Here is a 20,072-nt window from a genome sequence, read left to right as displayed (position 1 = left end):
TGAAGTACTTGGTTAAGGGCAAGACAAAAGAGTTCTCAGACATGTAGCCTTTGATCTGACAGCTGATTTTAAGCCAGGCCCCTCTGTGAGCTCTTGGTGTAAGCTCAGCCATTTCTAAGCCTTTTGGACTGGGTTAGCTGAGTCACTATAATTCCCCTTACCCTAGGGACTGGTTGTGTGGTCACTTATTTTGCTGCTGCTATGCTAACAAACAAAATGAAGAGATTATTTTTTCCTTAAACCCAAATCATTTTTATGTTGCAGTGGTGTAACAGAGAGAGTGAGGAAAGGTGGGGCAGGGAGGCACAAGTACCCACGAGAAAGTAACGCCTACAAGTTGCTCCACCAAAAGAAACCAGTAGTGTCCAGCTGCACCTAAGGTCTCATTGATGATATACTGCATTTAGCAGCAACGTTGATTTCAGCATCTAGTCACCCACTCATGACCTCTGCCAGTGTCCAATGTCCCCTCCAACAACACCCTGCAAACCATGGGATGTGGCCATTGTACCATCACATTAGGTTAGTCTGTAGCTCCACAACCCAAGGCCTAAGGTACACCAAAGTGAAGCCTCAGCAGCTAACAGGGGAGGTGGGGAAGGCTGGAAAGCAGCCAGATCACAGGCTGCTAGATACTAATCCATGACACCCGTGGTGAGAGACAAGTATGTTCAGAGCGTTGTCCCAGCCTAGATACATAATAGTTTCTATTACACTAACTGAAAAAAGGACAAGTTTTATGAACTGACACCATTCAGGGACCTGAGAATTGTTGCACACACCTTGAGGACTGACAAACCTCACTTGCACTCAGCCCTTCAGGGTGGCTGACACAAAACTCCAGGCCTTCTGTTGTTCTCTGTACAGAAATGGCAGCATAAAAGTTAAACTAAGCAGAAATCTCATTCTGAGAACACATCACAAACACTTTCTTTCTGTTCTCCCAACCATAAGAGAGAGCACCATTTATGCTAAAAAATAGCAACTCAACTTTACATTTATTCCCCGTACTAGCAGTACTCCATCATCCTTCCTTGTAAAGCTGCTGCTGATCAGATGTTCCAGGACAGATTTCAAAAGCTAAAACCAATCAAAACAATCTGGGCTATCTGCAGTTTTACAGACGAGGAGGTTGGATCACCCCTGCCCCTGGCTGCCCTCCCCCTCCTCTCCACCATGGCTTTGGAAGCACATAGCAAAGAAAGAGGAAATTCCTGGAATTCCTTCATCAGCATTAGGGCTTGTTTTGCACAAACTTGGACAGAGGTTGCTCCTAAGGGGCCAGCCCGTGCTTTTATCCCATTGCAGCAAGAGGTCTGCTCTTATTTATTTATTTTCCTTCCCCGCCAGCTTACCCAGCCTCCTTCGGTGAATGAAGTGCATTAGCCTCCTCGAGCACAGAGATGCTGACATCGCTGCTGGACTGGCTAGGTTTTAAATTACTCTCCCCCCTGGGAGGTGGAGGCTCTTTTCTTTTCTTTTTGGCAAAGAAGTTCTTGAAAGTCTGAAATTTGGATTTTTTCTTTCCTGCAACAAGACAAAAATGAAAATTTATGGAAGTTGGAGGTGTTGCTTAGCTTGGAGAATGTTTTCCTCTTAAATTTTGAAGGAAGCCTATGGACAGCCACAAGCAGGAGCAGCCCATTGAGTTTTAGTCAGCTGCCTTGTAAATAATTCAGTGCTGGAGTCTAGTGAAAGGTGAAGCCGCAGTTCTTAGATGTGCTGCCTACAAAGCAACACTGGCATTAAGCTGACAATGGTGGTGCCTACTTAGGTTCCAGTTTAGGAAAAATACACAGAGAATTTATCACAACTGAAAAGTGGTCATGCAAATCACGCTTAATATTTTTTCAATAAAACAATTAACATTTTAAAGTCTTTAAATGTTGTTTCATTTAACTTGGTTTATTTCTGCTTTTTCTTTATTCAGGGCTGTAAGGAAACAAAAAGATTAAAACTGGCAAAGAAATCTATAAACCCTAAAACCAAAAGATCTGTTTCCACACTAAATTAGTGCCCCAAATTAAAATCAACAACTCCTCCAAGGTCAATGGAGCAAGCTTAAATTAAGACATTCCCCTGCAGAACATGAAACCCCCAAACACAGCAAGCCTAAGAACATGATTAGAAAACTGCTAAGCTGACTTCACATTTTCCATTGTCCAAATGAAAAGAAATACAAAAACAGAATAGACCATAAGAAACATAATTGACTTCTTTCATTTTTAATAGCCTTAGATACTTTAGCATTCTTATTTATATTTTCTTTCAGCACACAAGAGCTGTGTTTTGTCACTGACATTGAGGGGTCATTTTGGGGTGGTTTGGGCCAAGCTATTGTACTGACCCCCGGGACTGACTTAAATACATATGCAGAGCAATAACATCACTGCATATCAGAGCCAAATTCATTGTTCAATTAATACTTTACAGCAGTTGGCATAATAAATGCTCACAGCTGGAGGACTCCTTAATAAGCAAGGCATTCTTTCCACACAGTTATTGTCTTCTCCCAGCAATGATTTAGTCGGCAATGCTCTGCCTCAACGTGTGCCCTGTGTGTGTAGGGATTTCTGCCAACAAGCCTTATCTGGGCTGAAACTGTGCCACTGCACAGCTGCATCGTGCATCAGACAGTAGGCACTTTGAGAAGTAAACAATGACACCGAGACCTGCTCACCCTGTCTCCTCCCAGCTCTCGAGACCAGTGCCAGCAGCACGCATCAGGACGTACAAGGATGCTGCTACACCGACCGGCACAGCCTGACGAAATGGCACCTCTCTGCAGAGTGGTAGCTGCCAAGGAAGACCTGCGCTTTGCTTTTCCAGTGATTTGGGCTGTCACTGGGACCAAGCTATCTTTCCAACATTATAGTCTAAAACAATCAATGGATTTCCACTCACCTAAATAACAACGGATGTGGTGCTCCTATGGAGGGTTTATCAGCAGAAGATCTCAAAAAGCTGTGTATCAGGCAGTAAGTGAATGATGTAGTCTCAGAAAACAAAGGATAAATTACCTCCCTTGGACGCCAGAGCTGAGCCCAAAGCTTTTAGAGTTGTTAAGACTCTGTCATGGGGCTCAATGAGTTTCACACTGGGCCCAGAGCAGGAGATGGTAAGGAAAGACAGGTCACACAGCAATCAGAAGAGCAGAGTGCCTCCCAGTGAAAAAAAGTGTGTTGACTAAGACTTTAGAGAGTCTTTAGAAATGCCTCTCTACCATTACTACCATTCACATCAGTAGCTAGACAACCTATATGGCAATCTCCCAGCAAACTTGACAAAGCAGAACTGGTTTATTTTAGGTTAGCAAAATGGAAGATTAAAACAAAACAGCACCCCAAAATTATCAATCCATCAATGTCTGCTAGCGCACTCCAGTGACTCAAAGAACAAAATGGCATCTCTGCTGCATGCGGAGAGCTTTGCAACTTAAAGGCAGTCTAAATGAAAAATAAGGACATTGTCAGATACAGCGGACAGCTGTCAGTGACAATAAGTAAGTTTGATTCTAGTGGAAGTATTACAGATGAGCATAATTAGACACTAGTATTTCCAGAACCAGGAGAATGTTCAAAAAAAAAAAAACAAAAACAAAACAACCCACAACCAACAAAAAAAAAAGAGTGGTCCTAAGAACAACTAAGAAAAAAAGACACAAGTCCTTCCACAAAGGAGACCATTGCCAGGGAGAACACTCCAAATACTTGTTTAGATCAGAAGTGGTGCTAACTTTAGAATGGAGCCTATGGGAAAAGGTTCACAAGCACTGCCAATTAGTAAACCTCAGCTGGCATGGGACAATACTTGGGTATCGTTGTGAACGGAGTCCTCTGTTACTTCAGTACCTTCTCTAGCCTCTGATTTATTTCTGATGTGCGGGGCACATCCCCTCCAGCAATAATTCCTCTTCAGCTGCGCTCTGCTCAGCTGCATGCCTTCAGCTCTTTCAGATGAATGAGAAACACTCCGTTTCCCTGCAGCTCCAGAAGATGGGCACTTGCCATGTTATTACGCAAAGAAGATAAAATCACCCCTAGACACTTTGTGCTGCATGTAGATGAAAACTGTGGGGCTGCTCTGCGTTGGAGCATTTGACAGTAAAGGCACAGCTCAGAAAGATGGTGTTCAAATCAGTTTCCTGCTGCAAACACTTTGTGCTGCTGGTTCTGCACACTGGTAAAGGGATGCCACGTTTCATTTAGAGGTGTCTACATTTCAGTGCACTGTGAAGTAGCCCAACATATCCTCAAATTGGTGCTCTATGATAATTCAACTTATTGAATAATGTGCAAGAGGACCTTATGACTTAAAATGAAAAAAAGCTGTTGCATAACAAAAACCTAGTCAAAACAAGGAGAGAAAATCCAAGCTCAGACAACTGCCTATTCCCCATTCACCCACTGATGAATAATGATTCTTGATTTTTAAATGCTTACAAGTTGCCAATATTCAATTAAGACATTAAAAACAAAATATTAAATTTAAAGGCTACTGCCCTAAAAAGCAAAAGTCCTCCCCAAAATGAACTCTAACAATTTAGCCTATTATAAGAGAAAAAGAGCAGAAATAAGCATTTGTTTTTTCTGCAAAGTTTGTTTATTCTATATTTTTTACTGTTTGTGTATTGCCTATTTCATGGTTTCACCTGTACACTGAGAGAATTAACACTCTTTTTGCTCACTGTATAGCTCTTCCCTATAATATAGAAGAGAGAAAGATACTTCTACCAGTGCAAATTTGAGACTGTAAAAAGCAGAGGGAATATCTGATTTAGAAGCTCAATTATCATATTTAAATCAAACGGTTCATTTAGGGATATTCTGTGCTCTCTGTCTTCTAAGGTGCACTCAGGAGGTACTTCCATTTTTTTCTTCAGCTCCAGAAACTAGCTATTTTCATGAATAAAAATACAGGATAAAACACACACACTCACACACAGAGACAAGATTCTCAAAAAAATACCATGATTCTAGCTTCATAAAAAATACTCAAGGCTGCCAGACAGGCAATAAAATTGTGATATTTGGCAAAACTAGCACTGGGCACTGATAGTTTTTGGACAATTACTTTGTCACTACCGCTAAAAAGAAACAGCATGCACTGGAAACTCTACAACTAATCAGACAATAACATAACCCCCAATAAATTAATCTAATTGACTAGACTGTGAAGAGTGGGAATTTTAGCCTCCTAAAGCCTTTCCGTTATAAGCCACTAAAGAGAGTAAGAGGTGATGCAATCCTACCTTACATGGGAAATAAAAAAAGGAACTTCCAAAAATTAAAACAACAACAACAAAACTAGATAGGTTTTTCCAGGTCTGGTCAAGTGTTTCTTGAATATCTCAGTAATAGCACAGCAGCTTTTAACTTCTTAAAAGTTTGGTTCAATTAGAACCAGTTAGAGACAGAAATATTCCTGGTCTTTTTAGAGCCAACACTTCAGTCAGCAAGCCATCTCCTGCCTTCCTTGTCAGCAGGGTCAGAATTTCATCCATTTTCTGAACATTCTCCAAACCTGAGCACAAAAGGTGCACTTGTGGGTTTCACACAAGGTCACCAGTGTGTCACAAGTAGCACTGGACAATGTCATCAACTAGGTTATAAATTCAGGAAACCAGCCGCTACTGGGCATCCATCACCCCTTCCTTCACCACTATTCATCTGTCACGCAGGGTTCAACTAAGAGCTGCTTTGCCATTTGATCCTCTCTTGTACCAGTATTCTGGTGGTGGCAAATCTATTTCTAAAAGAAAAAGCAAGCTGGTCTTTGAAACACTGAAACATTGAAGATGACTGTGAAACATTAGCCAAAAAAAATCAACTGGTATGACAGCCACTTCTGAAACACTTCAGCTATTATGGTATTCTTCATACTTGCTTAGCTCCTCAAGAAAAGGCTGAACGCTGGCAAAAGGGATTTGCTTTAATTAACACAACTCTGGCATAAGTAACATATTTTCCTTTCTTGTCTATTATTTCATTCCCTCATGGCTGTTTGCATCAGCCCATGCCACTAGATGAAAGAATAAGTAACAAATGGCTGTCTGTGGCCAGAAGCAGAGAATAAAGCTGCAGTAGGGGCACTCGCAGCTCCCACAGGCAGAGGCTAATACAACAGTTAGCTAACATGCTCAGCCCCCAGCTCCGTGGCATCCACCAAAGCAGGCACGACAAGCAGCTATTCAAGCTCTTATGTCCCGTTTTTTTGAAAATCCAAGGCGGATTCAGAAAATACTAACCTCCACCACATTATGATCCTCCAGTACTGCACATTAAAGGTCCTTTCCATAATATTGCCAGCTGACAAAGCCACACAGGAAAAAAAAAAAAAGAAACAAAACCTGCAAAACAAGCCACCACAGACGTTTCCTCCAACTTGAAAAAAAATAAACCTTGACTTCCAAATCAGCTCCACATTTGGAGAACTGCTGCTTACCTGCGCACTCTTCAACAGTCTCTCCTGTTTCAGGTGACTGTATGACGTCTGTTGGCCCCGTAGCCATGATATAGTTACTGAAATAGAGATGAAAGCATTGGTTAAATTTTAGTCCACCTTCCCAGAATATTACGATCCCACCCTGCAGCTGGGAAACTGAGTTCCCAAATGCTCATCACAAACAGAGCCTCACACACTTGTTTTGCACCTGAGCCACAGAACTTTTCCACATTTTTCAGTGACACTTAGTTCTCCAGCCAAAACTAATAAACCAGTCTTACTTCGTGCCAGTACCTCTCTCTTTTTAGGAATCCAGGATCAAAGTCTGCATTAAATGAAAATGTGACCAGCAAGGACTGTAATGCTTCCCAGCCTCAGAATAATGAATCTTTATGCACACTCTTTGCTACAGACTGACAGCTCCATGCTACTGTAAAAAGCATTTTTAAAAAGAGCTCTGCTGCCGAGGGTTCATGTATTACAATGTCCTTACAGCAAGCACCAGGCTAGCCTGTCAGCATTATTAAAATTAGTTAAGCATCAGCACTGAACCATCATTCTGGGCTATGCTGCATTTGTGGAAACCAATAGATCAAATTTATTTTGGTTCCAGTGCAATCAGCTTTTAGCCACAAGCTTTGAAACCTTATCGCAAGCAGGGCTATTGATCAACCACATTAGCTGATGGCATCATCTTCCTCCCTGATGAAAACAAAAGTTCAGTCTACTTTTAAGATCATTCAATGCTAACTGGCTCCACTTTGTATTTTCCAAGGCTCCTAAACGGGTGTCTGTCAGAAACAAAGGGATTAGGCAGCAGACCGCAAGAGTTACAGTACAAATGTCAAGCAACAATGGAAACGTGACAGTTTAGCAAGGCAGCTCATAAATGCTGTCCTTTGTTAGAGGAGATATCCAAGTGATACATTTACAAAGTTAGCAGTTCCAATATGCCCTGTCAGGTCTTAAAGAGTGAGAAATCTTCACAAACAAATGAAAATACCCCCACAAACAAATCCTGCCCCCTTTTCTGCACAGACATGGTCTATTTTCCACCTCAAGTGGTACAATACTGCTAAGTTACGTAACTTAGGTGCCTATTTGACGAGTCAGCAAACTCTTGTATTTCTTCTGTATCAGCCACACCTATAATCCGTTATGGTGAAGAGCACCAGTACTTCCCTGAGTCCATGGACAGCCCAAGTCCTCAGATAACCTTAAAAGAGAAGGTGTGCAGAGGAAATGGGACTGTCAAAAAAAAAAAAAAAAAAAAAAAGGCAGCAGGCTATGAAGCAAAAAGGCAGGGCTCCTGAAAAAAAAAAGCAGACAGAGGAAGCATGCCCTGTACAACCTGCTGCCATGCCGCTGACCTCTAGGTAGAAACAGAGCAGACAGACTGCGGTTTTCTTCTGGTTTAACTCATCTGGAGGCAGTGGACACAGGAGTGCATTAACACACTGTACTTCCAAACAATCTCATCTCACCTTGCAAAAAAGACAATGAAAAAGTCATTGCAGGGAAAAGGACTGGTTGTGCCTTTGCTAAATAAGATGCACAGAGGTTTGAAACAATTGGTTTTGAAACAATTGTTAGACAATATGCAGAAGCAACCAAAAGTAAGACACTTAAGATTTTCCCTTTTGGATGATCATAACCATTCAACATTTCTCCTTTTTCCATCTAGGTCTCATCAATTATCCATGGAAACGTCTGCATTGCCTCCAAATTTTGATTAAAGTGGTCATCAGCAGACTTTCTCATAGATTCTCTGTATTAAGAAGAAATGCGGACCCATTTTTTCCCCTCAACTTTATACACAATGCATATTGTTAGATTTATCCTTAGGGAAAGGGAATTTGAAATAAAACAGTAAGAAAGCGCTCAGCACATTTACACGGACAAACTGGCAAGTCCCCAGACTTGCGCTTATTTTCCCAGACTGTGAGTGGGACTGACTTTTGGCTCATTTACACCTCTATCTTCTGCTTTGCTCACCTTCAATAAAATGAAAGCAGGGCAAAACGTTGATTTCAGATCCAGCTTTGTTTTTGCTGGCTCTCCATTTATTTAAATTACTCCATCATCTCAGCTGCTCACTCAGAATCCCTCCAGTCCTTGGAGATCCTTTGACTGCTGTGTTTATTACAACAAGCATTTATTTCCATTTGGTGTATCTCTTATACAAGTAGAACTATAATTGCAGAGCAGTTCAGCTCCGAGGCAGTCTCTTTACAGTCAAATCAGCTCCTGCATTAACTCAATTTTATAGCTGAGTTCTCTGGGGCATATGGAGGTCAAGTGTCAATTGCGAGGGTGCATCACGAGTCTGCAATCGTGCCCCCATTTAGAACCTGAAGCTCTAAGTTAACAAGCATTGAAATAACAAGAAAAAAATGTTTACAGCAAAGTGTAAATTCCATCATTAAAAGCCTGATGACGTACCTGAAGGAAAGTTAGCATTTAGGCTTTTAGTTGGCATTTAGGCTAACATTTAGGCTTCAAATTCTTGTGGTACTCTGCTTTATTTTACAAGAGAAAAGCTAGCAAAAGTTGTGGGCACCAAACCCTAGCCTGAGGATTAATGTAGCAGAGAGAATGAGGACAAAAACCTCATCAATACGAACACATGTGAGTGCACAGGCATTAACGGATCGAACCCCCATACATCCACCACTTCCAGCCCTTAATGACAGCTGACAGACGCAGCGCTGCGCGTGGTCAGGATGTATTGATACTGCACACCCAGCTCAATCAGCTGTACTCACCACATGCACCCCACAAGCTCCCCCGGAGCACTACACCACGAGACAAAGTTTTAAACAGATGCTGTATGCACATCGATTTTTAGTGATAAAGTATCAGATGAAATAAGTGGCCTTTTGGAGCAGCATTTCCGAGGCTCGGCATGCCAGGAGATGCTAGAGGACAGCTGGGAGAAGGCGCACACCGAGGGACGAAGCAGGCTCTCTCCTCAGTGGCAGCAGTCACAGCAGAGCAGTGATGGAGCTGTCAAGCATTTTGAAGGCATATGTGTATTTTAAAGGCATGGAGCTCCCACAGTTTAAAACTTTCCTTATGTTCAAAGCAGGCAACAGGACCTAGTTAGCAATCACTGCTACACTGATGTGGTTTATAGTCTAGATCTGGGCTCCCTGCTACCCATACACCACTGCCATTAATAACCCTACTGTGTTACATTCACCTGGAGCTCTTCAGCTCATTAGGAGAGCTCTTAAGTCCTAAGAGAAAACACTCTCCAGCAACAGGAGAAATAGCCTTGTCTCTCTTTTACAATCTGGGGCAGCTGGACAGATATTTGGAGTGCTCTACAGGAAGGCAGTGGCTGGGCAGAAATGCAAAGCCAGGGAAGTGTCTGACCATTCCCTTTTCCCAGCTAAGTACATTACCTGAATAAGTGTATCACATGGGGGGAAACATGCTAACAGCAAAGACAACTCCCTTCCCTCCTTGGTTTGCGTATTTAAGAACTGCAGGGAAGTTAACATTGTACAGGACCCAAGTTTCCCACATTTGACAAAGGCCCAAGACAAACAGACATGCTTTCTGTTCAGCCTCACAAAAGAGACACAGCCTCCTTGCTGTCTCTGCATCAGACCAAAGAGATGGAGACCGCACAACTAGCAGGCTCCTACCCCAGCTTCTGGTGTTTCTTCAGTTCAGTCCCATGCCTCTGCACAAGCCTTCTGGCAGGCCTTATGAGAGAGATCAAAGGAGATGCTGACCCCTGAATAGCCTCCTTCCGAACAAATAAAGGCTTGAGAAAATAAGGACTCAATACCACCAGGCGCTGCATTCATTCAGTATCTTCACACCCTAAAGGAGACAGACAACAAGAAGCAGCCATGAGAAAGAGGTGACACTTCAGCCTGGAGCTTTTAAAGACCGATTTCCTCCAGGCTACAAAAAACAAGCTTGTGCTCAAATTTCTGGACACATGCTTTGCACAGCAAGACAGGTCAGCACCGCGAAATGCACACCCCTCACCTGTCCTGCAGGCCACCAGTCCGTAGCCAGCATCCCCAACACACCTGAAGCTGCAGCAGGACCTCAGGAAAAGCCCCCCCATCTGTCCTGAGCACAGAGCTTCATAAAAGCACAGGATGCAGGATGGTTTAGTATTCACATTACGTTCTTCAGCTGAAGGTGACAGGTTAAATTGTTACTCTGTCTTATTAAGGCACGTTGGAGGACTTTGTTCTGACAAAATGGGCTTGATTGCTTCCTCTCTGGGAACGCTACGGGCTAGCCAAGGACTTGGCAACCCACTGACAGTAAGGGAAGCAAAATTGTCTTCGGTTTACCCTCTGCAACCCCACTGAACAGACTCTCAGAGTCAATCACAACGCAACAGCAGAGCCAGCGAGGTTTCTATTCAATTTTCACGTCCCTTGAGCCCATCACCAACTCCACAAACAAAGCTCCCGTCGCTCTCTGTGCAAAGAGAAAAGCAATCCGCTCTTCAGGGTCCCTGTTCAGGGAACAGGCTGAATGGTGTGGGATCCCACAACCAACCGGGCTCAAACAGGGTCCTGCCCAACACAACAGTGGGACTGGGACCTGACATCGCACAGCTGATCCCCCTGAACTTTTTTAGAGTTTCTAGGACAAACTGCCCCCAGTTTTGACCAGCTGGATGTTTTTGCCAGACCCTTGCTGGTCTGAGCCTAGCACAACTGTGGCTGTTTTAAGCAGGCATAGCAGAACGGCACAAACAGCAGCTTACATGAGGCCTCTTGCTGCCACCTCCACTGATAACAGGGAGGGGTGGGGAAGAAGTTTACAAAGTTAATGAGTAGTGATCCTGTCATTTCTAAGAAGAGCTTAGGAAAGTTTAAGGCCATTTTCGAAGGATCACAAGTCAGAAAGCCTAGATAAGCATCCTGTCAGTATTTAGTATCAATAAAAATGCTCTCCCAGGAACAAGTAGGGGTCATAAATCCCCACAGCATCAGAAAACACTCAGCTGCTACCCTTGAAGAGATATCCAGAGCAAACAACCTTTCACATAAAGAGATCTACGGCCAGCTTTCACACTTTGCATTCAGACAACACCCCCTCACCGTGCTCGGTCCCCAGACCTGGGCTTCACAGGGAAAGCTTGCCAGAAGACAGGTCCCAGTGTGCTGAACTCTTTTTACCTACAGTCTGCTTTGAGAAGCCTCTGTTTGACCGCTTCTGAAGGATTTCTGCTATTCAGCAGTGCATTATGTGCTGCCCTCCCAGTGAGTGTGTGTGTAACACTAATGGAAAGCAGCTGGTGGACTGAAGCTGAGTTAAAAAAATAAAAAAGGAGCAGGAGGAAATGCCTTTCATACAGTCACACGGGCTCAGTCTGTAATTGTGTGAGAAGCCAAAAGGATAAGAAGGGGGAAGGGCAAATGAGACAAAAAATATTTGTAAGCTGCTGGTGAAAACAGAGTGGAAATGCACTCTGCAGCGTACATACATGGACCTGTGTGAGCTCAAAGCTGGGGCAGGTACAGCTGAGCAGTGCTGGTTTGTATGCAGCTCGGGATGCCCAGCTGAAGTCCGAGCAGCCCCACTCTGCAATGGCTGGAACCCACACCAGACACTGACCTGTCTCGGGCATGCCCTCGTGCCCCTAATTACTCTGCAGAGCTTATTAGCACAACCTCGTGCTGCTGCTGTCAGTGCAGGGATCCCTACTGCAAGTCTGCATCAGCACAGACAGAATAGCCACCTGCTTGCCAAAAACTAAGTGCTTCTGAACAGCCCTTCTCTGACAGTAATTTACAGCATAATTTTTCCAGTGCATTTTCTGGTCTGTATAAATCAGGAGAACCACGAGAGAACTTTGCTCAAATCAAGACTGGCACTAACACAGTCATGAACTAAGCACACACAAGAGCTCAGCCAATGTTTTGGGCCCAGACTGCCTCTATCGTAAAGGAATGTACATTAACTGACCCAGCTGAATTGCACCATTTGGCACCAGTGTAGGAATAAGTCAATGCTTTTCTCGTGTAGTAATTCTTTACACTACCGCACTGGGGAAGTTTCAGGAAACAGCTGGAATGAGGATCTTCTTCCACTCTTCCTAACAAGAAGCAACAGAAGCAGCAGAGTCATCCAGCAACGGTACGAGGAACCAGCACATTGCCAGCAGCAGGAGACTCCCTCAGATCCACTTGACGTGGATACAGCTGGTGAACTGGGGAAGGAGGGGGAACACGCACTTAACATCAACACGGACGTAACCAAAGGCAGTTAGGGAGTTACACCAGTAAGCCCTGCTGCCTTTGGAAACAGCTCCACGAGCAGAGCAGCAGGAAACATCCAGCCACTATCACTGAAGAGCAGGCATGCCTTATGCTAGCAGAGTCAAGAAGCCAGAGTCAAGTACAGGAATAAAAGTCAAGCTGACTATCTCTGCCTCTGTCACTGGAGTCCAGGGCAAATGGCAGGGCTGCCAACAGTAGCCAAAACGTTTATCACTCAGCCTTGAGTTTCTTTGCCTGTGGAATCGTGATGGTCACGCTGAATGCCTGGAAAGCTTAACGAGCAAAGCACTGCCTCTGCTACAGGAGACCAGCACGTTGGGACCTTACCAGTTGACTCTGCTACCAGGTGCTACTGCTACAGATAAGTTACAGAAATCATAAACTTTCACAAGAGTGGCCTGCATATCTGCCATGTTCCTGTATTTGAATCCTGCTCTGGTCCCCAAGATGTTCACGGGGAATCATTACATCCTAAGCCTGAAAGAGTCCGGAGAAAAAATTAACAAATTAAGCTGTCTGAATATTGCAGGGAAAATGAGGCAGAAACAATAGCCATCTGAATGCCAGAACTGAAACGTGGGACTTAAAGCTATGTCTGAAGCTTTTTTATTTATTTATTTTTCCAAAACTGTCCCTTATCCCTCACTTTGTGGGGTAAAGAACAGCCTAAGGATGGGAAAAAGTAAAAAAAAGAAACATCTTCAGGTAGATGAAACTCCCCAGAACACATTGCTTCCAAGATATGTCAATAAAGCCATTTAATGCCCCGGAATTTAAAGTACACTAAAAAAGAAACAAACAAACAACGAAAAAACTAGTGACTACCAGAAATTTCCAGGGCTGACTGTGTCACAAATGTTCACTCCAAGGATCAAACTCTTACAAACAGCCAGCCATCTTTAGCTATACAAGAGAGCAAATAAAATGCAGGCTTTGTGGTCTCAGAGGCTGCCTTTGGCAGGAAGGTCAGGAAATCTCTTCATGTGAAGTCCCCAAACCTAGCCAGGGCAACATCTACTGGCTGTACACACGCGAAAATAAAAACAAGGCCATTTCCCTCCTATGTTGAAACAAACTGCATCTGGCTGGCTAAACCCCATGAGCTCCCACTGTTTCTGGAATTCAGACCCCATTTTGGCTGCTGATCTTAGCCAGAGCTAAAGGAAGGCCTGGGGCAGCTTCCACGCTTGCAAAAGGAGCTCTTCTGGAGCTCTGTGGGGAGTCTGAGGGTCTCCCTGCATTTGATTTCACTGAAATCTTCTGCCGTCCCTGCTCTTTCCTCCTGGCAGCATTCCCTGCAGCCCGAGTTAGGCACCTTCCGAGGCACACTTTGTCTTGAAGCACAGGAGAACTGGGAGAGCCAAGGGAAGTCACACGTGCTTGAAGCAGTCCCTGAGCCACATGTGTCCCCAGGCTATCTACTGGCTTTTCTTTTATATGAACAGCCACTACAACGGGATCCTACTTCTCCAAGGCTGCAGCCACAAACACCCCTCCACAACAAGACCACCTGAGACAGCGCTGGTTTGCACCACCGGAGCACCAGGTGCATTTGGCTGTTTTGAAGGAGGTGGTGGCATCAGGGAACAGAGGGGACAAAACGTAAGAAAATCCCAGGAGGGGGACACCAAGGACAGCAAGGTGGGGTACAGACAGGAGGATGTCATGGAAAGAAACAGACAGGGACAGACGTTCTGTAAGGTCTTAACAGCCCAAGCTCTGCAAGGAAGGAAACAATGAAAAGATTTGCATTTTTGAAGCAACACAATGAACTTTCAACTTCTGGAATATTCTTTTCTCTAAACTGAGAGGATGGAAAGTAATTTGCTAGAGTGAATCAGCAAACAATTCCTCCGCACCTCTGTCAGGTCTGTATTCCCCCCATACGCAGAGACAGCTCGATGACTACATCCGTACATCTACAGAGTAATTCTGAGCTCGAGTGTATAAATACATCCCGGTCGTGTCTGAAATACCGTGTGGATCAGAACTGTGTTGTTAGATGAGTGATTCTGTGCCTGGCAAAAGCACACGGTTACATATTTCTTAGAATGAATAAGCATAAATGAATCCATCATGAATAAAAGTCAAACATTTAGTTCACTAATTAGCACCAGATCCTTGAAACTCTGAGGCCAAAAGAAACAACCACCACAAAAATGTGAAGCTGGAATGCCACTTCAGCTCTGGCTGCATGGTTGGAAAGCATAATCAGGCTGCTTTGTCTGCCCAAAGTCACCCTGCTCTGACTGGAAGTGCTACAGTCCCCTCTAACCGTGTCACAGATAAAGGTGCTACAGCACGGTGATGGGGTACACAAGACCACAGGGTACCCTGGTACCTGAAGACCTATACGAATGCAGCAGCACACACTGGTGTAACGACAGAGTTAAACGATGAGTAAGGACATAAGGATGTGTGTGGCCCAGGTCTCAGCTTCTTCGTGTACATCGTGTCGGAAACATTGAGCTGTTAGCACAATCCTGACTGTTACACGCCTGACGAACAGTGACAGCTCAGCATCTGCATGCAAAATCAGGCAGGATATTAAGTGCCTGGCTTTAATTTGTTTAAACAATGACTCCCACAGTGGAGCCTCGGAGGGCCACCTGCTACCTCAACACAAATAACTATTACTAATATAACAACATATGGAAAAAAAAAAGTCTGCTGTTCATGTTTGCTGTATTCAAAATATTTCTTAAAACTCCTCGATGTGTAACAGTACCAACCTTGAAACTACAGTGGATTGAACTCAGAAATACAAGCTTTGATGACTGTAGAGTAGAGCTTCTGGTAAGAATCAATGCACGTTGTGCTCAACTGTTTTCTTACAGCAACAGCCCTTAGGAGAGAAAAAATAAAAATTCAGCCTTGGAATTACCTTGGGTTTTTGCCTGTCTCCCCACAGCCAGCCTCATCTTGGAGTTTCCCAAGTTTGCTGGTAAGCAGATCTAGCTGTGCTAAGCTAGCTCAGGTAGGTTATCCATTGGAAGCACAGCTTGGAGCTAGTATATTTTTGTCTTAAGTATCCATAGCCAGATTTCAGCTTAGAAAGCCATTTCCAGGCCCTCATATCACAGCTATTAAACTTTCCAGACCTCTGTACAAGGAAGAAATGATAAATTCATCTCTCCATTTGGCTGAAAGGGTACAAAGCTGGATGCCCTGAGCAGCAGAAGACCCTGCATAAGGAGAGAACACAAAGCAAAATTAAGACAAGATGTTTTCAAGGCTCAATCTCGCAAAACAAGGTAGACAAAAAAACTGGCAGGCAAATGATGCAGAAGAGTGAAGTTCACATTCAGCAGATTGTTCCAAGCCGAGAACCTTCTGCTGTGGTGGAAAAGAAGTAGGACAGGCAGCATTAGAGGCACTCATCCATCAGACACTCAGTACCTTGGTGGTAGGGAAAGGGCTGTTGTGCTGAAACCAAACGGACACGGCTGCCTGGAATTCCTCAGCCTACAGCCAGCAAACGCACCGCATCCCGGTGGCTGCTAAAGCAAACACCATCCTGAGAGAAGTGTGAAGAGGAGGAGGAGGACTGGGAGAGGTGGGGTGACTCACTGGCCGTATTAAGCCACAACTGAACTTCTCACACAGAGATGAGTCAAATGGAATGAATCAACAAACAGAAATAGTTGAGCTTTTGGTTAACGATACAGCACCATTGTACCAACTGTGCACAACTGCCTGCAGTGCCATGGCTCTGCCACCTCCTGACTGCTTTTGCTCACCCTCTCTACTACTCTTGTGTAAGAAAACAGGGCTTCAATCTGTATGCTTTTAATACCAGGCGTGGCACTGAACAAGCCCTGTGAGCTGAAGACAAAATACTCCCAAATGTCCAAACGCCCTCCACATTGCTACGTACAGGAGCAAGCTCTCAGGCTGCCTACTGGAAGATTCCCAAGGGATCGTAACGGCTGGGGAGTCCTTTCTGCTCAGCGCACCCTCTCTGACTTGGCCCTGGCTGGGAGAGCTCCCCACTTTCCAAAAAGCACCTCCCTTCAGCTCAGTACTTTGCCTCCTGTACTCCCCACAAGCCATTTCTTCAAACCTGGTATTGCCACCTCTGTCTGCTTCCAGGGATTCTCTCTGCACTGGTGAACTTGCTTTACTGGGCAGGAACCACCTTTCATAAACCAGAAAAAAAAAAAAGAAACAAAAAATACAACGAACCACTGAAAAACTGTTAATGAGTGATTGTTGCCCTCATTGGGAAATAGCATTAATATAATAATATAACACTAACGGCAGGTAACCACATGTGTTTTGGGATACCAAAGTGATCGTGGGAAGCATTTCACCTCCCCAGGATTTGCTGGCTGCTCACAGACCTCCCAGAGCACCACAGGACCAGCTCGTGTTGCAGGCTGCTGCCAGTGGGCACCAGGGCTCCCAGGCAGCAGCTCCGGGGAAGCCGCGTGGCCTCCTGACGGCTGACGGCCTGGTTGAGCCCAGGCACACGTGGGGATGCCACCACGGATGGGGATGGCCTCGCTGCAAGCACCCTGCAAGGAGCTCCGTGTACAAGCACACGTCAGAGCCAAGTGTCACGGACGGTCCCCGCTGTAACCCCGCCACACCAATGTGGTTCCAAAAAGCGAGAGACGCCGCGGGAGGGGAATGAGCTGCTGACAGAGAAGAGGCAATACTCTGGAAGTGCCTTGCTCCCCGCAGTGCCAAGTCGCTGCTTCAGTAGCACTTGGTCAGTAGCACTCGGTGGAGCTTTAAACCGCTTCCAATTCACTTGCTAGTGTCCAAGCTCCAAAAGCAGCTGCTTGCTGCCGATGGGGAACCAAAGGCTCCTACCAAAGGGCCACAGGACCCTACGCAGAAATAAAAGCTGTAGGAAGTGTAGTCTGCACCCTCAGCTGTCCTCTGTGAGCCTCTCCAACAAGCAGGCTTGGAGTGAGGGAGCTGGAGGGAAGGGTGCAGGGAACAGAGACCTCAGCTGGGCTGGCTATCAGTCAGGTAGGCAGCGCTGTGACACCTTTGCAACAATCCCCACAAACTACAAAATCTCTTCCTGATGCTCATCCGAACAGGCAACAAACACAGACTGCAACAAAGCAACAGCACCTAATCCAGAAAACAAATTTTGCTTGATGTAACATTCCTAATATCATTTTACATTTTTATTTTCCATCTCATAATAAAAATATGTTGAAAATGATACTGATGTATCCCTTGACCAACTGCTTTACCCAGATGGCGAACTTGTTTGCAGCACAGAAGTGCACATCAGCTTTTTTTTTTTTTTTTTGACAATTCTGGGCTACAAGAAAGAAATGAAATATCCCACTGGAAGTACAGAGCTTGGCATAGCAAAGACATTCAAACCGAAATAAGTCCATAATTCTGGGCTTGCTTGTGAAAGGCACCATGAAATCTTGAGTGACCACATTAACTCCAGACCAGTTAAATACATTTCCTTATAGTCTGTTACCGAAACCAGCTCTGAGCTGGCACACAAAGCCTTCAGCCAAATACTTTATATAGCTTCTAACACACTATATTTGTCTTTGGAAATTGGCAGTTTGCATTGACCAGCACTGAACCTTACTATTCAAGCAACCACATTTTCAGCTCATAACTACGTATTTGGCTAGTATCAAAAGCTGAAAGACAGATATTAACAAATTCTTCTGCAGGCTTTAGAAAACTGCATCACGTCTGCCCAGAGCTGATGGATTGTTCTGACACCGGGCTGGGACCAAGCACAATGAAACCCTGCAACAAGGATGAGCTACAAGAGCTACAAACTTACTGGAAGAACAATTTTAGATTATTTGGATTGCAGATGCTGGTTAAAGAAAAATACGAAAGCAATCTCCAACTTTTATTTCAGTGGATTAAGACTGGTGCTGTGCTGAGGAATTATCTGCATGAGGTTTTTTGGTTTGTTTTAATGATGTGACATCTCATAACAGAGCACTCACGAAGCACAGGGGCAGAACTCACTGCAGAAAGCTCAGACGCAGACAGAAGTCACAGCAGTGTGCAAAGGCAGAGCCTTCATTAGGAAAATGTGGGGCTGCGAAGGCAAACGTGACAGCAGCACAGGAGAGAGCTCCCCCAAAGCAGCTTTTAAAACAGCCCAGGCACTTCAGCTGGACACAGCAGCCCAAAGCCCTGGCAGTACCCCTTGCCAGTGGCAGTGGCAGGTTTTAAGGCCTGTGCAGAGCTCTGCTGCTTTGGCTAAACCGCTGCTTGTGCCCGAGCCAGTTGTTTAAAACATCCAAGTCATTTCATTCACAAAGCAAACTAACTCCTACAGGTCAAACAACCATGGGAGGATTTGGGGAAGCCATTCCTGTAACACATTTGACACTGCCCAGAAAGACAAACGCTTCATGTCAAACTCCCCAAAAAAATTAATCCAAAATTCATCTCAGGCTCCAAACATCTCTGGTGCTGCAATTAACATCTCAGGCTCATTTTAACTGCCAATAATCACAGCCAAAGCAACATATAAAATTTGTAAAGACTGTGAAGTATTTATAGTCACACTAATCCACTTGGGAACACATCACAAGGCTGAGACAACAGGATGAGGAACGCAAACTGCATATATACCCAGCATAGAGATCTAACTGAAAAGCAACCAGAAAGAAGAATTTGTTGAAAAAACAAAGCTGTTCTTCAGAAATCAGGTGCGTTTCCACCTGAAAAGAAGTGATCATATGCCATATGAAAGAAGCTTCAGCTGCTCATCCTTTATAGCCTTTCTCAGCCTTCCAAGTTTATCTTAATTGCATTAGATGCTGGAGGATTTGGAGGAAAAACAACATAAATCAAACAACATAAATTGATTTTGTTGTCAGTTCAAGTGCCAATTCCTCTACCTTCATCAGGACTAATTCTCAGTCCTTCTGTCTGTTGTGATCACATCCTCCCTCTTAGCTAAGTTAGACTTACTTTCCAAATATTTAGATTCCTCTCATAGACACCGTTACAACTTTCAAAGGAGGAGAAGGGGGATGGAATATGGGATGGAAATGCTAACTGAAATCCAGTAGGAATTGAGTGCCTTCAAAAATACATATTTCCACCAGAGTAACGTGAGACACTGTTGGTATGAGGGATCCAACAGTTAGAAGAGGGAAAAAGAGAAAGAAGGAATTGTCAGCTTCACTATTGAACTGGCACTTTTTTCCCCTGCTAACCAAGATTTCATCCATACATTTAACTGTCATCATTCATATCTTAAGCTTCAAGATACAATTTTGCTTGCCTTTCTCTGTGAATTTACACTTTGTGTAATCCTGTACTGTATGCAAGAATAGAGCCCTCTACAGTCCGCTGATGCAAATCGTCACCAAAAACCACTGCTCAGTTTTTTGCAGCAGAAAATTT

General features: G+C 44.3%; 1 protein-coding gene across 10 annotated transcripts in view; it reads right to left on the bottom strand.

The window, feature by feature from the left end:
* KIAA1210 (KIAA1210 ortholog) overlaps positions 1–20,072 on the bottom strand; it is a 43,934-nt gene that overhangs the window by 22,961 nt on the left and 901 nt on the right. For 2 of the 10 annotated variants that reach the window (XM_035541235.2, XM_035541244.2), the window contains exons 2-3: positions 6,445–6,521; positions 1,356–1,527 (exon numbers count right to left, since the gene is read on the bottom strand). In XM_035541235.2, the coding sequence (XP_035397128.1) occupies positions 1,356–1,527; positions 6,445–6,521 (249 nt within the window). Of the gene's footprint in view, positions 1–1,355; positions 1,528–6,247; positions 6,350–6,444; positions 6,522–10,097; positions 10,279–11,525; positions 11,697–15,439; positions 15,553–16,106; positions 16,233–20,072 lie in introns of those variants that run through there. The other 8 variants (XM_035541232.2, XM_035541236.2, XM_035541247.2 and 5 more) reach the window with 8 other exon arrangements.

Source organism: Cygnus atratus, chromosome 13 (assembly GCF_013377495.2).
Source record: "Cygnus atratus isolate AKBS03 ecotype Queensland, Australia chromosome 13, CAtr_DNAZoo_HiC_assembly, whole genome shotgun sequence".
NCBI lineage: Eukaryota > Metazoa > Chordata > Aves > Anseriformes > Anatidae > Cygnus > Cygnus atratus.
Note: the sequence above shows the minus strand (reverse complement) of the source record. Positions and strands in the feature narration are given on the sequence as shown.